This window comes from Aedes aegypti, chromosome 2 (genome assembly GCF_002204515.2).
Source record: "Aedes aegypti strain LVP_AGWG chromosome 2, AaegL5.0 Primary Assembly, whole genome shotgun sequence".
NCBI lineage: Eukaryota > Metazoa > Arthropoda > Insecta > Diptera > Culicidae > Aedes > Aedes aegypti.
In genome coordinates this window covers 360,260,908-360,274,901 of record NC_035108.1, presented here as the reverse complement: position 1 = coordinate 360,274,901, position 13,994 = coordinate 360,260,908, and the positions used below count along the sequence as shown (strand labels likewise).

The 13,994-nt window shown below is 36.5% G+C and overlaps 1 protein-coding gene across 5 annotated transcripts in view; it reads right to left on the bottom strand.

The window, feature by feature from the left end:
• Positions 1 to 4,835, bottom strand: part of LOC5567743 (protein spire) — a 581,954-nt gene extending 577,119 nt beyond the window's left edge. For all 5 annotated transcript variants that reach the window (XM_021846470.1, XM_021846472.1, XM_021846473.1 and 2 more), the window contains exon 1: positions 3,092 to 4,835. In XM_021846470.1, coding sequence (XP_021702162.1) covers positions 3,092 to 3,488 — 397 coding nt within the window. In that variant the 5' untranslated portion in view covers positions 3,489 to 4,835. The remainder of the gene's footprint in view (positions 1 to 3,091) is intronic.
• Positions 4,836 to 13,994: the final 9,159 nt, after the last annotated feature.

The window sequence follows — 13,994 nt, the reverse complement described above, 5'->3', positions numbered from 1 at the left end:
TCGAACCCACACTCCAATTCAATACGCCTAAACGACTGACGCCGCTAACCGCACGGCTACGAAGCCCACAAATATTGGATTGTTTTCAATAATATTTCATATGCTCATTAACGACACCCAACAGGAACTGGGAACTGTATTTGTCATTACCAACATGGCTATCTTAAGTTCTGCTTCATTGTCCTAACATTTTTTATGGTGAATAAATAATAATAACCGAACTGAACGTCGCAAGTAGCACTTTGATAGCGGTGCGTATAAAAGTTCGATTGAAAAGATTTTGTGTCACAAAAAGAACATAGTCTACCATGTATGACTATTTCCAATAACTTCCCTGATTGGGCCCGAAAGTCCCTGAGAATTCCAGGGTTTTCCAGGTTGAATAAAATTCCCTGATAATTCCAGGTTTGTTTTCAGGTAGTTTACACTCAAACTTGGAAAAATCTAAAATTTTTGTGGCCCATACAAGAGTTTAAATAAATGACATAAGTAAATCTGAAATGAATTATTTTTATTTATATTTAAAATACCTAAAAAGCTATGGTTTTGTGAAGTTATCTTATATGAAGACAAAACACAAGTGATTTTTTTAGAATTTTACCATATGATTTCTTAGATACAATGTCGAAGGATTTTAATTAAAACATTCATTACCACTTAAGTTCCAACGAAACACAAATCTAGGATCTGTGATGGCTATTTAAGAATTGATTTGCTAAAATCAAAAATTTTTATGTAAAAGGTTATTTTGAAAAGGATTTAAAAAACGTTTTGAAAAGGGGGCTGACAATGTCGTGGCCATACTTTCTGGGACACCCTATATATACATACGGCCAATTATCCAAGCTTTTGGCTTAATTTGAAGCAAACAATTTAGTTCTAGTAATTAATCGCTTGATGCCTTTTGATTTTTCAAAATTTACTTGAGTTTACTTTAATGTATGACAGAACTTCAAATTTGAGAAATGTGTCAGTTTTTAGAAGCTAGATAATTATTTATTGTAAACATAGAAACAAAATTATTTGATGATTATTTTTCGATAATTTTCTTTATGTTTACCAATCCCAAGGATGTCCCGTAACGCAGGTAGATCACCCTCACGTGATTCTTTATGACGTAGGATCTACCAAATCAAAACCCTAGTATTATCCCTTTTTCATACTTGTGTTATCGTTCTGAAAATTTAAGGGTTTGCAGAACAAAAGATGACAAAGTCAATTATGCTGATAGGCAAAACAGAAATTCTGTTATACTTGCACAAAGTTTGTGTCGAGAAGGCCAAAGAGTCCCGAAATATCACAGAATTCTTACAATAACCGAGCACATTTCCAACTAAATCTAGAGCAGTATTTAGAAAAAATCTTTAGCATTTTTATCACGGGACTTATTACTCAACATAGAATTCTTTCAGAATCTTTAACAAGATTTTTACAAAGTTTTAGGTAGACTGATGGCAGAATTTTAAGCATGAATTTGCAAAATACACGCATAATTGTCACAGAACAAAAGGTGAAATCTTCACAAAAAACATGGGCAGAATGTTTTACAGCAATTATCTTTGTTAAACTCACTGAATGACTTTTGTTCAATTCAAATCAAGAAATACAAAATACCGGTAATACAAATAGTGACTCATTTTCTATACCGAAATACGGGACTGATTCAATCATAGAACCGGTATTTTTGACACATACTCAAATTTTGTTTGTAAAGCATGGATTCCTATAAATATTAATATTTATTTTTTTATTTCGTCAATCAATTGTAGACTACATGTTTGCTCAATACTATGTTGTATTATATCTCAAGGAAATAAAATATTGCCTAAGCTTCGTTCGCGGCATGGTCAAATCAATTTCTGTGTAATGCTGGTTATAAAGAGACATCATTTGATTTATTTGGCCGAATTTGGCATAATTTGCTAGTGTATTTTGTATAAGTAACTATTGTAAAATTGAATTCTCTAAAAAAATATTCTTTTCCTCAAAATATTATGAATAGAAACAATACATTTTTTCATTTTTCATTCTCAAAGATATATATTGATTTAGATAACAAAAAAAAATATTTGTGATAAAGAATATCAAAATAGTAGGTTCGATTTATTTTCCCTTTTTTTCGCTGAGTGAACTGTCAGTACCAGTAACTGGCCTTGCAGAATTTGTTCTCAATTGATTTCGAAGCACGATCAAATCAAGCGAAGAAAAAAGCAACTGCGAAAGAGAGCGATGATAAAACCCATTTTTCTCGCTTATTTACCATTGAGGGTAGGGGTTTTACTTTACTGGCATATTAAACAATACCCGAACATCTAATAGTAAAAATGCCCTTCAGGATTGGAGCTTGTTTCATGCACTGTTATTCCCTTGATATAATCAAAGCTGTATTGCCGTGAATCACAAGTCAGTCCCATCTGTAAAAAGTAGCATTGAGAAAACGGGGTGTGAACTCGTTTTCCATACGAAAATGCAAAACAAAAATCCAAAGGATGGGAACATGTTCAAATCTTTATGAAACTTTCACAATTTGGTTTTCACTGATATGCGGTTACTTTTCATTATGGGACAATTTGACTTGCTATTTTTTCCTACTTTTCTTTCGAACAAATCTATTATCTCTTTAGGGCAGCTAAAAGAGCATTGGAAGATATGTTGAAAACTGAACTCAGCTTAATTTTGACGAAAATGAAGATGGGACTGACTTGCGATTCACGGCAGTATGAAGTTTCCATAGCTCCATTTCACAAAAAAAAAAACTTTTGAGATTTTGAAAAGTGAATGTGCTATCCGCTTTAATCCTTTGCTCCCTCCTTAAACCATTCTGGACCTCCCAGGTTAACTAATTTACCTTTTTAGAATTCTAAGGCTATTATACGGCTAACATACGGCATGTTAGCTCTACATAAGCACTATTTTAGCACTCAAGGCGAGTTAAATTGCTATTTGAAAACTTGGCCAATTTCATCATTTATGTTACAAGTAAATATTTTAACCATTAAACAATAACTGCAAACCAACAACAACAGTACTCTACGCTACGCTATTGAAAAATTAAAATTCAAACCCGTCTGGAACTGGAAAGCACACTAACCTTCATCGCCGACCGTAACGAAGCAGCTTCCGTCCTTGTGCACGTTCAGATGTTTCGTCTTGACCGGCAGCCGCACGTCGCGCAACCGACAGCCGGTCTCCTGCAGCCGGGCTTTGAACATGCGGGTCGCCTGGTAGATCAGTGCCCAGGCCTGATCTTCCGAGATCGGCGCATTAAACGTTTTCAGAATGTGCTCCAAGGAAACCGAAACCGCATTGGAGTCCGCCCCGCGATCTACCGAAGCGGTGTTTTCATACCGGACCACCAGCAGATCATCTTCTTGCTGCTGCTCCAACTTGATTGCCGGCGGAGGTGGCCGCAACTTACTGCTGGCCATCACCAAATCCTTCGGCAACGGTGGACACACCGGAATCTGGCGCTTCGATTGTTCGGCCATGATCCAGAGTAATCCCAAGCACGTCCCAGGAAAGACTATGACCACACCGCAAACCGAGTTATCCCTAAAGGCTATAGGCTTCTTCGAGATTTAAGCTGTACACTAAATAATGCACTTTGTTGGAAGATAAACCGGTCATCGTGTATTTGAGGGAACGCAAGTAATTGCAAAAAAGAACTCTTGTACGACACTATGAATCACACAACAACACTACACAGAATATTAATCTCTTCTACGTTTCGCCTTTGTATAGAGAGTATCAAATTGCTCGCTTCGTATCAAAAATAAACACTAGAAACAATCTTCTTATCTCATGAAGACGGCGACAAACGAAAGCCAATTTCACTCATCTCTGCTTCTGCTGCTGCTCCACAATCTACAATCTAGAGATGCGTTGACTGGTTGAGGCTTTCAATATCAGGTACCGACACTTGATTTGTCACTTCACTGGGTTTGAACAACAACTATCTATCGGCCTTTTTCTGTGTGGTTTGACACTTCACTGACTGATATCAACCTCTATATCCACTAAGCAGGCCTGATTGTCGTGCTCCCAAAACCGCACAATTCTCTTTTCACGTGGTGCACTGCTTTGTATCCACTAGCAGGTAGAAGGTCGAAGCTTTCGTTCACTAGTAGCTACATATAGGTCGTAGGACTATCGATTCTCCGCATCTAAACCTACACATTCTCAGACTTGAACATTCTTCCTTCTTTATGTCGCTATCTGATTGCGTTCTCTCCCATCCAGCACATGTTGACCCTTGCACAATAGTATTCGGATATTTGACGGTCACCAAATAGAGCACTCCAATTTCGTTTCGCAAGGGCACTCTCACTTACACAGAACCAATGGGATATCACGATTTTGGTTTGTGATATAAACAAAAATAATTGTTTGGGACAAAACTGATTACTGAGTTGAATAAAATTCACTTTGAAACTTTCAAAACAGCCATGCCAAGCCCAAAACACACAATTCAGACAACTTTAGCACTTTAGCATTTGAATTCAACTAGTTACACTGAAAATCTTCTATTACAGCGAGCATCTATGGACCTCTTTGCATTCCCGTTGGCTGATTACTGGTCAGACCTTAAAATTTCACGTATCAATGCGAAATATCTTTCACGTTTTCCGCTTCGAAGCAACACAATACCACACAATAGAGTATGCAAACATCACCACCCTAATTCCTCACAGAGCATCCGAAGGGTCAAAACACTGTGCACCACACTCCGGGAAAAACATTGCCCGATTTTCGCAAAAATATTCGCGCGACACGCGTCTAACTTGTAAACGAAACCAATCGCCACTCAATAAGCGCACCGCACGAACGCTCACCGAACACTGAACGGCTGGAGCCAGATGGAAAGCTTTCCAGAGCTCCACATCCACTCTTCGTTTCGCTAATGGCGAGAGAGATTGAACGCATTTTCCGCTTTGAACTCTCACGTGCTCGCGCGCGGAAAATGTTTTCCGGGAGAGCGCGTAGCGAGTCAGCGCGATTCGAGCAGTTTTGTTTTGGTGCGATCTCGTTCGCACCCATCCGGCCGGGTGGTATCGTTCGGGCCTGTTCACGCTGCTGCGCTAGAATGCGGCGTGCGAGAGAAAATGGGGAGCTGCTCGATGATCGTGCTCCGCTGCGAAAAGCTGCGAATTGGGGGAGAAAGCTTTCGGTGTTCGAGTAAGCTGGGCAAGAACCTGACAAATGCCGTTTTCAAGTCAATACTCCACTGCACTGTGACGTCACGCATCAATTTTGACAGGTACTGGTCCTGTTGTTTACAGTTTGGACTTAGTACTTTTTTCGAATCATTCTTAATTTTGTGAAAGTTTGCTGCGAGGAGAGATCAAATCCACTGCAGATACCCACGGATCGTATTATTCTATCTTCCTACCGTGGAAAATCGTCACCATCAGCATGCTGGTGATAAAAATGCGAAGATGAAAAAATGATGGAAAAAACGACTAAGTCCGAAACGTAAACAACAGGACCAGTAGCTGTCAAATAAGTGAGGTTAGGCTCGTCATATGCAGCGCTCTATAGGCAATACTGTGGGCCAACGCAAACATTTTTTCTAACATGTTTTAAACATCTACATCTACAGTATGACTATACCTCGATTTAGTGGACATATTTATTTCAAAATTGTTATAAAATAGAAGCAAAAATGTTATCTCACTTTTTGTTTTCTAATTTGATTTTGTTTAGCTTATTTATTTGTTTATTTAAAGGCTCAGCTGTCATCGGAACGAACTCATTTGAAATTTCATTACAACTTCATCTAATTCTAGCTAACATTCGCTTTAGGGAACCGACGGAATTTCACGGTGGAAACAAAGTAAAATACTATAACCAGAGAGTTATACACAACCGACTTTATTCAAAAAACGAGTAAAGCGAAGTATGCACTTCAACAGAAAAGTAATCGCCTATCTCGATGCGTGAGAAATTTCTTACAAGAAATGCTCAAGAAAAGCATATTTCTTTGATCGCAGTACGCAGTTGAAAAGAAATGTCAATTCAAATGGAGCTCACTGTAGGAAATTTCTTGACCATTTCTTGGGCAGAAATTTTTACTTTTCTTGAGCGGAACAGCATACTTAGCTTAAAACAGAATGAAAGGTAATAAATGTTCCAGCATAAATTCAAATAAAAAACAGTCTACTGTGACTAAATTTCAAAATTCAAACTTTCTTTAAACATCGCCATTCTCCAACACTCCTCCTCGAAGTTTATTACATGGTTCTCATACAGTACACTCCGTTTAACTCATTTCCCACTAAAAGAGTCTTCTCGTCCTTCTCAATGCGACTGGAAAGGTTAACGTAGCAGTTCTGTCTTATATGTCCTGGTTTACCACATTCGAAGCAGCCGCGCCGATCTTCCTCCTTGTCATATTCCTTCCGGGATGCTTCAATACGGCTACCTTCATTGCTTTCTCCTCCTGCATCTCCGATTTGTGCTGGCGTTTGTAATATTCGTTGAGCAGCTTTGCTTTTATAGTCCGATCTGTAAGTTTTCCATCGTAGCCTTCATTCATCGTCACAAAACTATTGTACGATTCTGGCAAACTGGTCATAAGGAAATTACACTTCATCTCCTCCGCAATGTCACAACCAACTTCAGCGAGCTTATCAAATAACGCATCCATTCTAATCACATGCTCCTCCACGTTGCCACCCTCTTCCATTTCCAGTCTGCACAAACGTTTTACTAGCCCGACTCTTCCAGCAGATAATTGCCGAACATGATACCGTGAACCCCCGCTAATTTGAACGGTACCTCATCGGGGTTCATTTTTAATTTGAAAATCTAGTCACCCTAGAAACGTGTTTCTGGTATACCTCTTTCACTGTTTTGTTTTGATTCTGCGTTCCGTTCCACAGCGTTCCATTTCACTTAACTCCGTTCCATGAGCTAAATGACGTTTGCACCATTTTTAATCTGAACGATGTGCAAATTAGCGGGGTACAGATTAAAAAGTGTTCAGATTGAAAGTGGTCAAACCAACGGGGGTACCCGGTACTCACGTAATATGTTCCACGTTTGTTGTGCCGTTACAGCATTTTTGATCAGCTCCAATTGACTGTTTTCCACCAGATATCTTATCGTAGCCGCTGCTCGCTCATCTTTGTCAATCCAAGCTTCAGTCCGACCATTTATTGGAGGAAGATCTTCAGCAATGACGCGCCAAAATCCTTCCCGGATCAAGCTCTGTTTCGTTCGTTCCTTCACAAAAGTCATAATTTTGAAAATTCAAACGAACCGCACCAGCTTTCAGATCCGTCTCCATCGTCAAACACTCAACTTCCACGAACCACTGTTCACGTTTTCTCTGGCTTGTATAACTATTTTGCTGGGCCCATAACCTGTCGGAACCGACGGAATTTCAAGGTGGAAACAAAGTAAAATACTATAACCAGAGTGTTATACACAACCGACTTTATTCAAAGAACGAGCAAACAGAATGAAGGGAAATAAATTTCGCAGCATAAATTAAAATAAAAAACAGCCAACTGTGACTCAATTTCAACACAAATCACGGTCTTACCGTTGTTAGGGGCAACAAATGTTTCAGGTAAGCACGGTAAGAATTTCTCGAGGAGATTCTAAACTGATATTTTTGATAATAAATCTTCGAGCTGTTCAGTAGAATACCTATAAGTAGATGAAAAAACCGAATTTAGTAAGTAACCATTTAACCTAGTGGAATTAAATGGTATAGTACTAAATTCGGTTTTTTCATCTACTGATATTTTTGTTCTTCAAGAATTTCTACAAATTGATTTCTACAAAGAATTATTCCAGGATATCTAATAAGAACTCTTCGAGGTATTCCTAAAGATAAAGAATTCCTTATGTTCCTTCATAAATTTTTACAGGAATTTCTCCAGCAATTTATCCAGAGAGTTCATGTAATTTCTCGAGTTTATTTATTTAAGATTTCACTCAAGCAAAAGCTACAGCAAATATTCCAATAATTCCCAAAACTACATGCATTTCTCTGGAATTATCTGTTGGATATTATCCAGGGATTTGATTGATTCTTTCAATATCTCAATAAGATTTATATTAACAACTAGTGGTCCCGGCAAACTTCGTCTTGCCATCAAGTAGGCTGTTGAAAAGGGCTATGAATAGTCCCATACAAAATTACAGTTCCGTTCACTCTCGTTTTTCCAACTTTCCTGGTAAATTTCCTGGGATTTTAATACACACAAACACGTCGGAACCCTTGACGAACATAGCGGAGAAAGAATCATCCATATCCGTTCACCCGTTCGTAAGCCATTTCGTGACATACAAACACCATTCCATTTTTATTTATATAGACTAGTGGTCCCGGCAAACTTCGTCTTGCCATCAAGTAGGCTGTTGAAAAACGCTATGGATCGTCCCATACAAAATGACAGCTCCGTTCACTATCGTTTTCCCTACATGCAAACACGTCGGAACCCTTGTGGAACAAAACGGAGCAATTATCATTCGAATACGTTGACCCGTTCACAAGCCATTTCGTGACATACAAACACCACTCCATTTTTATTTATAGATTTATCTTTAAAATCCACCAAGACTTCCTCATTGTTCCAGCAGTTCTTTATGAGATTCTTGCAGGAGTTTATAGGGAATTTCTGCAGAAGTTTCATCAGACATTACCAGAGAATTTGTTTTAGATATTCCTCGTAGATTTTTTCAAGAAGTTTGTTTTACTTATTTTATTATTATTTTTAAGTTATTTATTTTAAGTTTTAGAGGACTTTCTTGAGAAATTCGTGAAAAAATCTTAAGAGATGAGTGATTTCTGGAGTTATCCTTACAAACTGTCCAAGTTGAGCTCTTGAAAGCATCGTAAATAAAGTACTTGGATGAATTCGTTGGTAATTTCGCAAAGTATCTACTAGGAGAAGTCCTGAAAAAATATTTTGAGTAAAATCTGAAGCATTTCAACAAGTTTTGCATTCTTGTCTTTGTATGGTCTTTTTTTCATGTATAAGGTCTATAAAATTCATCTTCTTAGTTTGTTGAATGACTACCAGCCTTGTATTTAAACCTTAAAAAGAGATTTTAAAATACAGTGGCTAGTTCCGATCATTCATCCGATCTACAAGGTATCCTACATAAAGACACAATATTTTCAGTATTAAAAAACTCTTTTTATTAATCATTAATTCTGAACCGGATGCTTTGAATTCCGGACATCGGTTTTAATTCTCCCAAAACCCAAAACATATGTTTTTCTTCAACTTTTTTAGATGCATTTTGTAAAAGACGTCATAATTATGAACCCCAATCGAAAAACAATTGAATTTGTACCAAAAATACCGTTGAAAAAGCGAGTTTCCGATTCTTGGCAAAGGTTTTCTTAAAATGTCTTTTGAAAAGTACCTTTTTTTGTGGCGAAAATTCAACTTCACTGTTTTGATTAACCTATTTATTTCATTATAACACTTCCTAGTTTTCGTCCTTCAAAACAAAGCCATACTGTAGATGTGTGGGTTCAATTCTCGATCGGTCCAGGATCTTTTCATAATATAAAATTTCTTTCCTGTACATAGGGTATTTAAAATATCAGCATTTTCAAACCCCTCTTATCTTGTAAGGACATTGTTGTGAGTTAATTGAATTTTAGTAACAAAACTGTGGCCACGCTATGTCTGAACCAGACGATTTTAAAAATCGAATGTACATCGGATTTTTTCTTACTAGAGTTTAATATTTGGGTTATATTTTCATAATCAGAAAGTTTTAAAATATTCCATCGGTGATTTTTTTTATTTTTTCCACTTTTTAGCCAAAAATCACTGATAGAATATTTTAAAACTTTCCGATTATGAAAATATAGACCAAATACTGATCTATAGCGAGAAAAAATCCGATGTACCGTGCTGTTCTGAATAATAGCAGCGCATTTCTTTCCTGTACATAGGGTATTTAAAATATCAGCATTTTCAAACCCCTCTTATCTTGTAAGGACATTGTTGTGAGTTAATTGAATTTTAGTAACAAAACTGTGGCCACGCTATGTCTGAACCAGACGATTTTAAAAATCGAATGTACATCGGATTTTTTCTTACTAGAGTTTAGTATTTGGGTTATATTTTCATAATCAGAAAGTTTTAAAATATTCCATCGGTGATTTTTTTTATTTTTTCCACTTTTTAGCCAAAAATCACTGATAGAATATTTTAAAACTTTCCGATTATGAAAATATAGACCAAATACTGATCTATAGCGAGAAAAAATCCGATGTACCGTGCTGTTCTGAATAATAGCAGCGCATGTCGATATTCATACAAAATGCTCAACTTTGACATGCTGTAATTTTGTTCCCTTTCAAGCAATCGAGCTGAAATTTTCTCCACAGAGCTACAAATATGATTAATTTTGTAACTACAAAATTTCAGTTTTTTCTGAGTCCCTGCCGAAAAGTGAGACACTAGGTGAAATTTTTCCAAAAAATACCAGTTTTTCATTTTAAAATTTTTCTTCTAAAAATATTTTAAACATTTTCGGTTTAGGTGTAGGTTTGATTAGTAGGAGGAGATCGTTCCAATGGTAAGTGATATACAATTTAAAACTATAATGTCAAGCCGAAATTCAAATTTTTAAAACTGCTATTTTTTCGAACAATTTCACCTAGTATCTCACTTTTCGGCAGGGGCTTAGAAAATTTTGAAATTTTGTGTTTACAAAATTGGGCATATTTGTAGTTCTGTGGAGAAAATTTCAACTCGATTGCTTGAAAGGGAACAAAACTACAGCATGTCAAAGTAGAGCATTTTGTATGAAAATCGACATGCGCTGCTATTATTCAGAACAGCTCTGTACATTCGATTTTTATAATCGTCTGGTTCAGACATAGCGTGTGTGGGGTTTATAATTGATGTTGGCAAACGGGAGCACCACCTAAAGATCGACGCGCTACTTTTGACGTTACTAGAAGAGTGGCTTGTTGGTTTACGCTATGCCTACTAGATTGGCTGATTTACGATTGGGTGTCATCTTCACATTCTTTGGCTACTATGTTGTCACTAAGAGTTATAATAATGCCACTGGGAGCAAAGGTTTACAATACAGCACATCCTCCCTCTTCTCAGGAATAAAAAATGTTTTAAAAAAAACATGATCATATTCTCGAATCAGTATATATAACTAACTTTCACAAATATATGTAGAATTGTCATTTTGATCTATTTCTTCCAATAAGAATGCTTTTTTTTTGTTCTTACAATATTTATACATGATTGGTTGTAGTAATCCTTCATAAGCATTAGCATGGGCATATATGACTGTATTCCTAATCGATACTCCATTATATAATTTGATTATAAAATTCAAGGGAAGGAGTGTTGGTTAGACACACATTCTTGTTAGAGACAAATAATTACTTTGATGTCAATTATGAATTAAAGGTCCACGACTAAGCTATACCCACCATTTAAAAAAAATGACTCTACAAATTGATTTTGATGCTCTTGCTGGATGATGTACTTCGAATCACGTAGCGGTGAATCCTGTAAAAGTATTGTTTATCTCGGAGAAAACACCTGTCTATTTCAACTACCAGTTGTCTGAAGAAAATACTTCTCCAAGTTGATTCACGTGAAGGAATTGAGTACCATTCTGGATTTCCAATAAACACTCATGCATTATATGTCCTACTTAATCGTGAATGCTTCTAGGACTTTATAATAAATCTTACGCATTGCTTTACTTGTATACTGACTCTAATCTCTCTACTACTCTTTCTCTTGTACATACGACTTTGGAATATTGTTCCGCTGTATGGTACCCACTCTAACAGAACGACATTGGAATGGTTCGATCGGTTAAACGTCGTTTTGCACATTAATTAACTAACTTGGTACAAAATATCGCTATTAATGGTGCCCTGTACAAGAAAAATAATTGTGGTGTTTTTTCTTCCAAAGTTATCATGTTATGGTATATAAAAATAATAGGTCATTTTTGGAATATAATCGTATTTTTTCTGAGTTTTCAATTGAACGGCTTACGATAAAGAAGGCAAAATTCATAACAGATTTTTCAAATAAATTTAACCTGAAAAGAAAAAGTTAAACATAATGAACCATAGTTTTTATTCCAGCAATATTGTTTTTCATTATTTTTTCCTAAATTTTTTTTCAAGCTGTTTTTTATGAGCAAAAAGTTTAGCTTAAACTCTAAATTACATTTTTCCAAGAAAACTTTTTCGAAATTCAAATTTTTAAGAAATTTCAAAAAACTATTTGACTAACTTCAAACAGATTTGTAGCAAAATTTTTGAAGCTAATCATAGAATTTTTTTGAAGAATTTCAGTATAATCTCATTCCTCAAGGAATATCGAAGAGTGGCTTTACTTAATTATTCAAAAATTCAAAGTTTTTCCTGGCAATTTATTCAAAAATTCATAAATTCTGTCAACTCTTTCCAATACCAAATTCTTTTAAAAATCCCACACGTTTCATTACAATTTGTGATTTGCAAATTCTTTCGCAAAGTGCATCAAAAGTTTTATAGAAATATGTATGTTTTTTTTTTTGTTTTCTGGAAAAACTGGTAGTTATGGTTTTCCAAATCTTTAAATAAGGGGTCTATTTTGTAAATCGAGTAGATTTATGTGACTCGTCTTCGGTCACTGTCGATCAAAGTAAACATGCATATTTCAGATGTCACCCATCGACTCCCATAGTAATCCAGTCACATAGAGTGACAACTGTCGATAAACTCGAGTGACAGAGCCAAGTCGAGCGAAAGTTTTGGTCGACAGTGACTCCAGTCGAGTCGTTTTTGATCGACTCGACTTATAAAATAGGGCCCTAAGCCTAAAAACACATTTTTGATTCGGAAGCATACTGAAATCTTTATTAAATGGGCTGACAATTTTACCAGACACACTTCTTAGCATGAAAATGCAGTATACTGCTAAAAAGGTAGATTTCCAAATAGTTTTTTAAATATGAACAGATCTACCCTACATGGTTCTCCATAAAATTCGAGATTCCAAATTCTCCCAAACAATCACCCGCTTTGAATGCTGCATCAATTATCTTTGGAGGCCGTTTGCCAAAGGGCAACTTAAAGCAATTAGGGTACACTTTGCTTTGTTTCGTCTTTGTGTGAACTGCCAATATTCTTATCAGTGCTTTTCCTTCTTCCTCCAATTTTAAGGCTATTCTGTAAATTTATGCACGGAAGAACAGCATGCCCAATTAAGTAGCTTACTTAAGTAGCCTTGCACCATACCACTTGTTTTTATCTTCATCATTCGTTCAGTAATTCGTTCATAACAATCCCTTGAACCAGACGGCCAAGAAACTGTCTCCTTACACTTTCATTCTTCTATCATTATAGCCCGCCTTTTCTTACGCCTGATACATAGGCGTTCTGCTAACCAAACAGCAAGCTTCTCTGCCATAAAATTACCTTCCCCGTACCTTTCTGCATGAACTGTCGTAGATGAAGGGGTATATCCGGTCTACTATGGGCCAGTTTTAAATGCGACATCAATCTTCCATCCCCTCATTGGTCAGCATTCTGACGTGGCAGACCATTATCTTTGTTATTGTCTAAAAATAGAAGATTACCAGCACTTGTACACTGAGGATATCTGTTAGTGCCAAGCAGTCATCTGGTTGGTTCCTTGTGTAAGTGCAACTGAACTGGCGATACTGCAGTAGTAACGACGGGTGGCCAATCAAGCTCAAATCTACAAAATTTTGTCTTATGTCATTTCCGGGCAAGTTACTTTTTAGTTAGTTGCATTCGAGCTAGTGAAGTTGAGTCGCAAGATAATGTCACATGAAAATTCACAAACTACTAAGACATTTTTTCTTTTTGTATAACACTCATTATTTTGTTATTTACAGCCTTTCTAACCTTGCAGTTCCAGCTACGCTCGAGTACCCAGTCATAACGCGTTGTTGTTCATTAGAGTAATGAACGAAATACGTCTCAAATGATCTAACAACACATTGATCTGTGGACACAATCC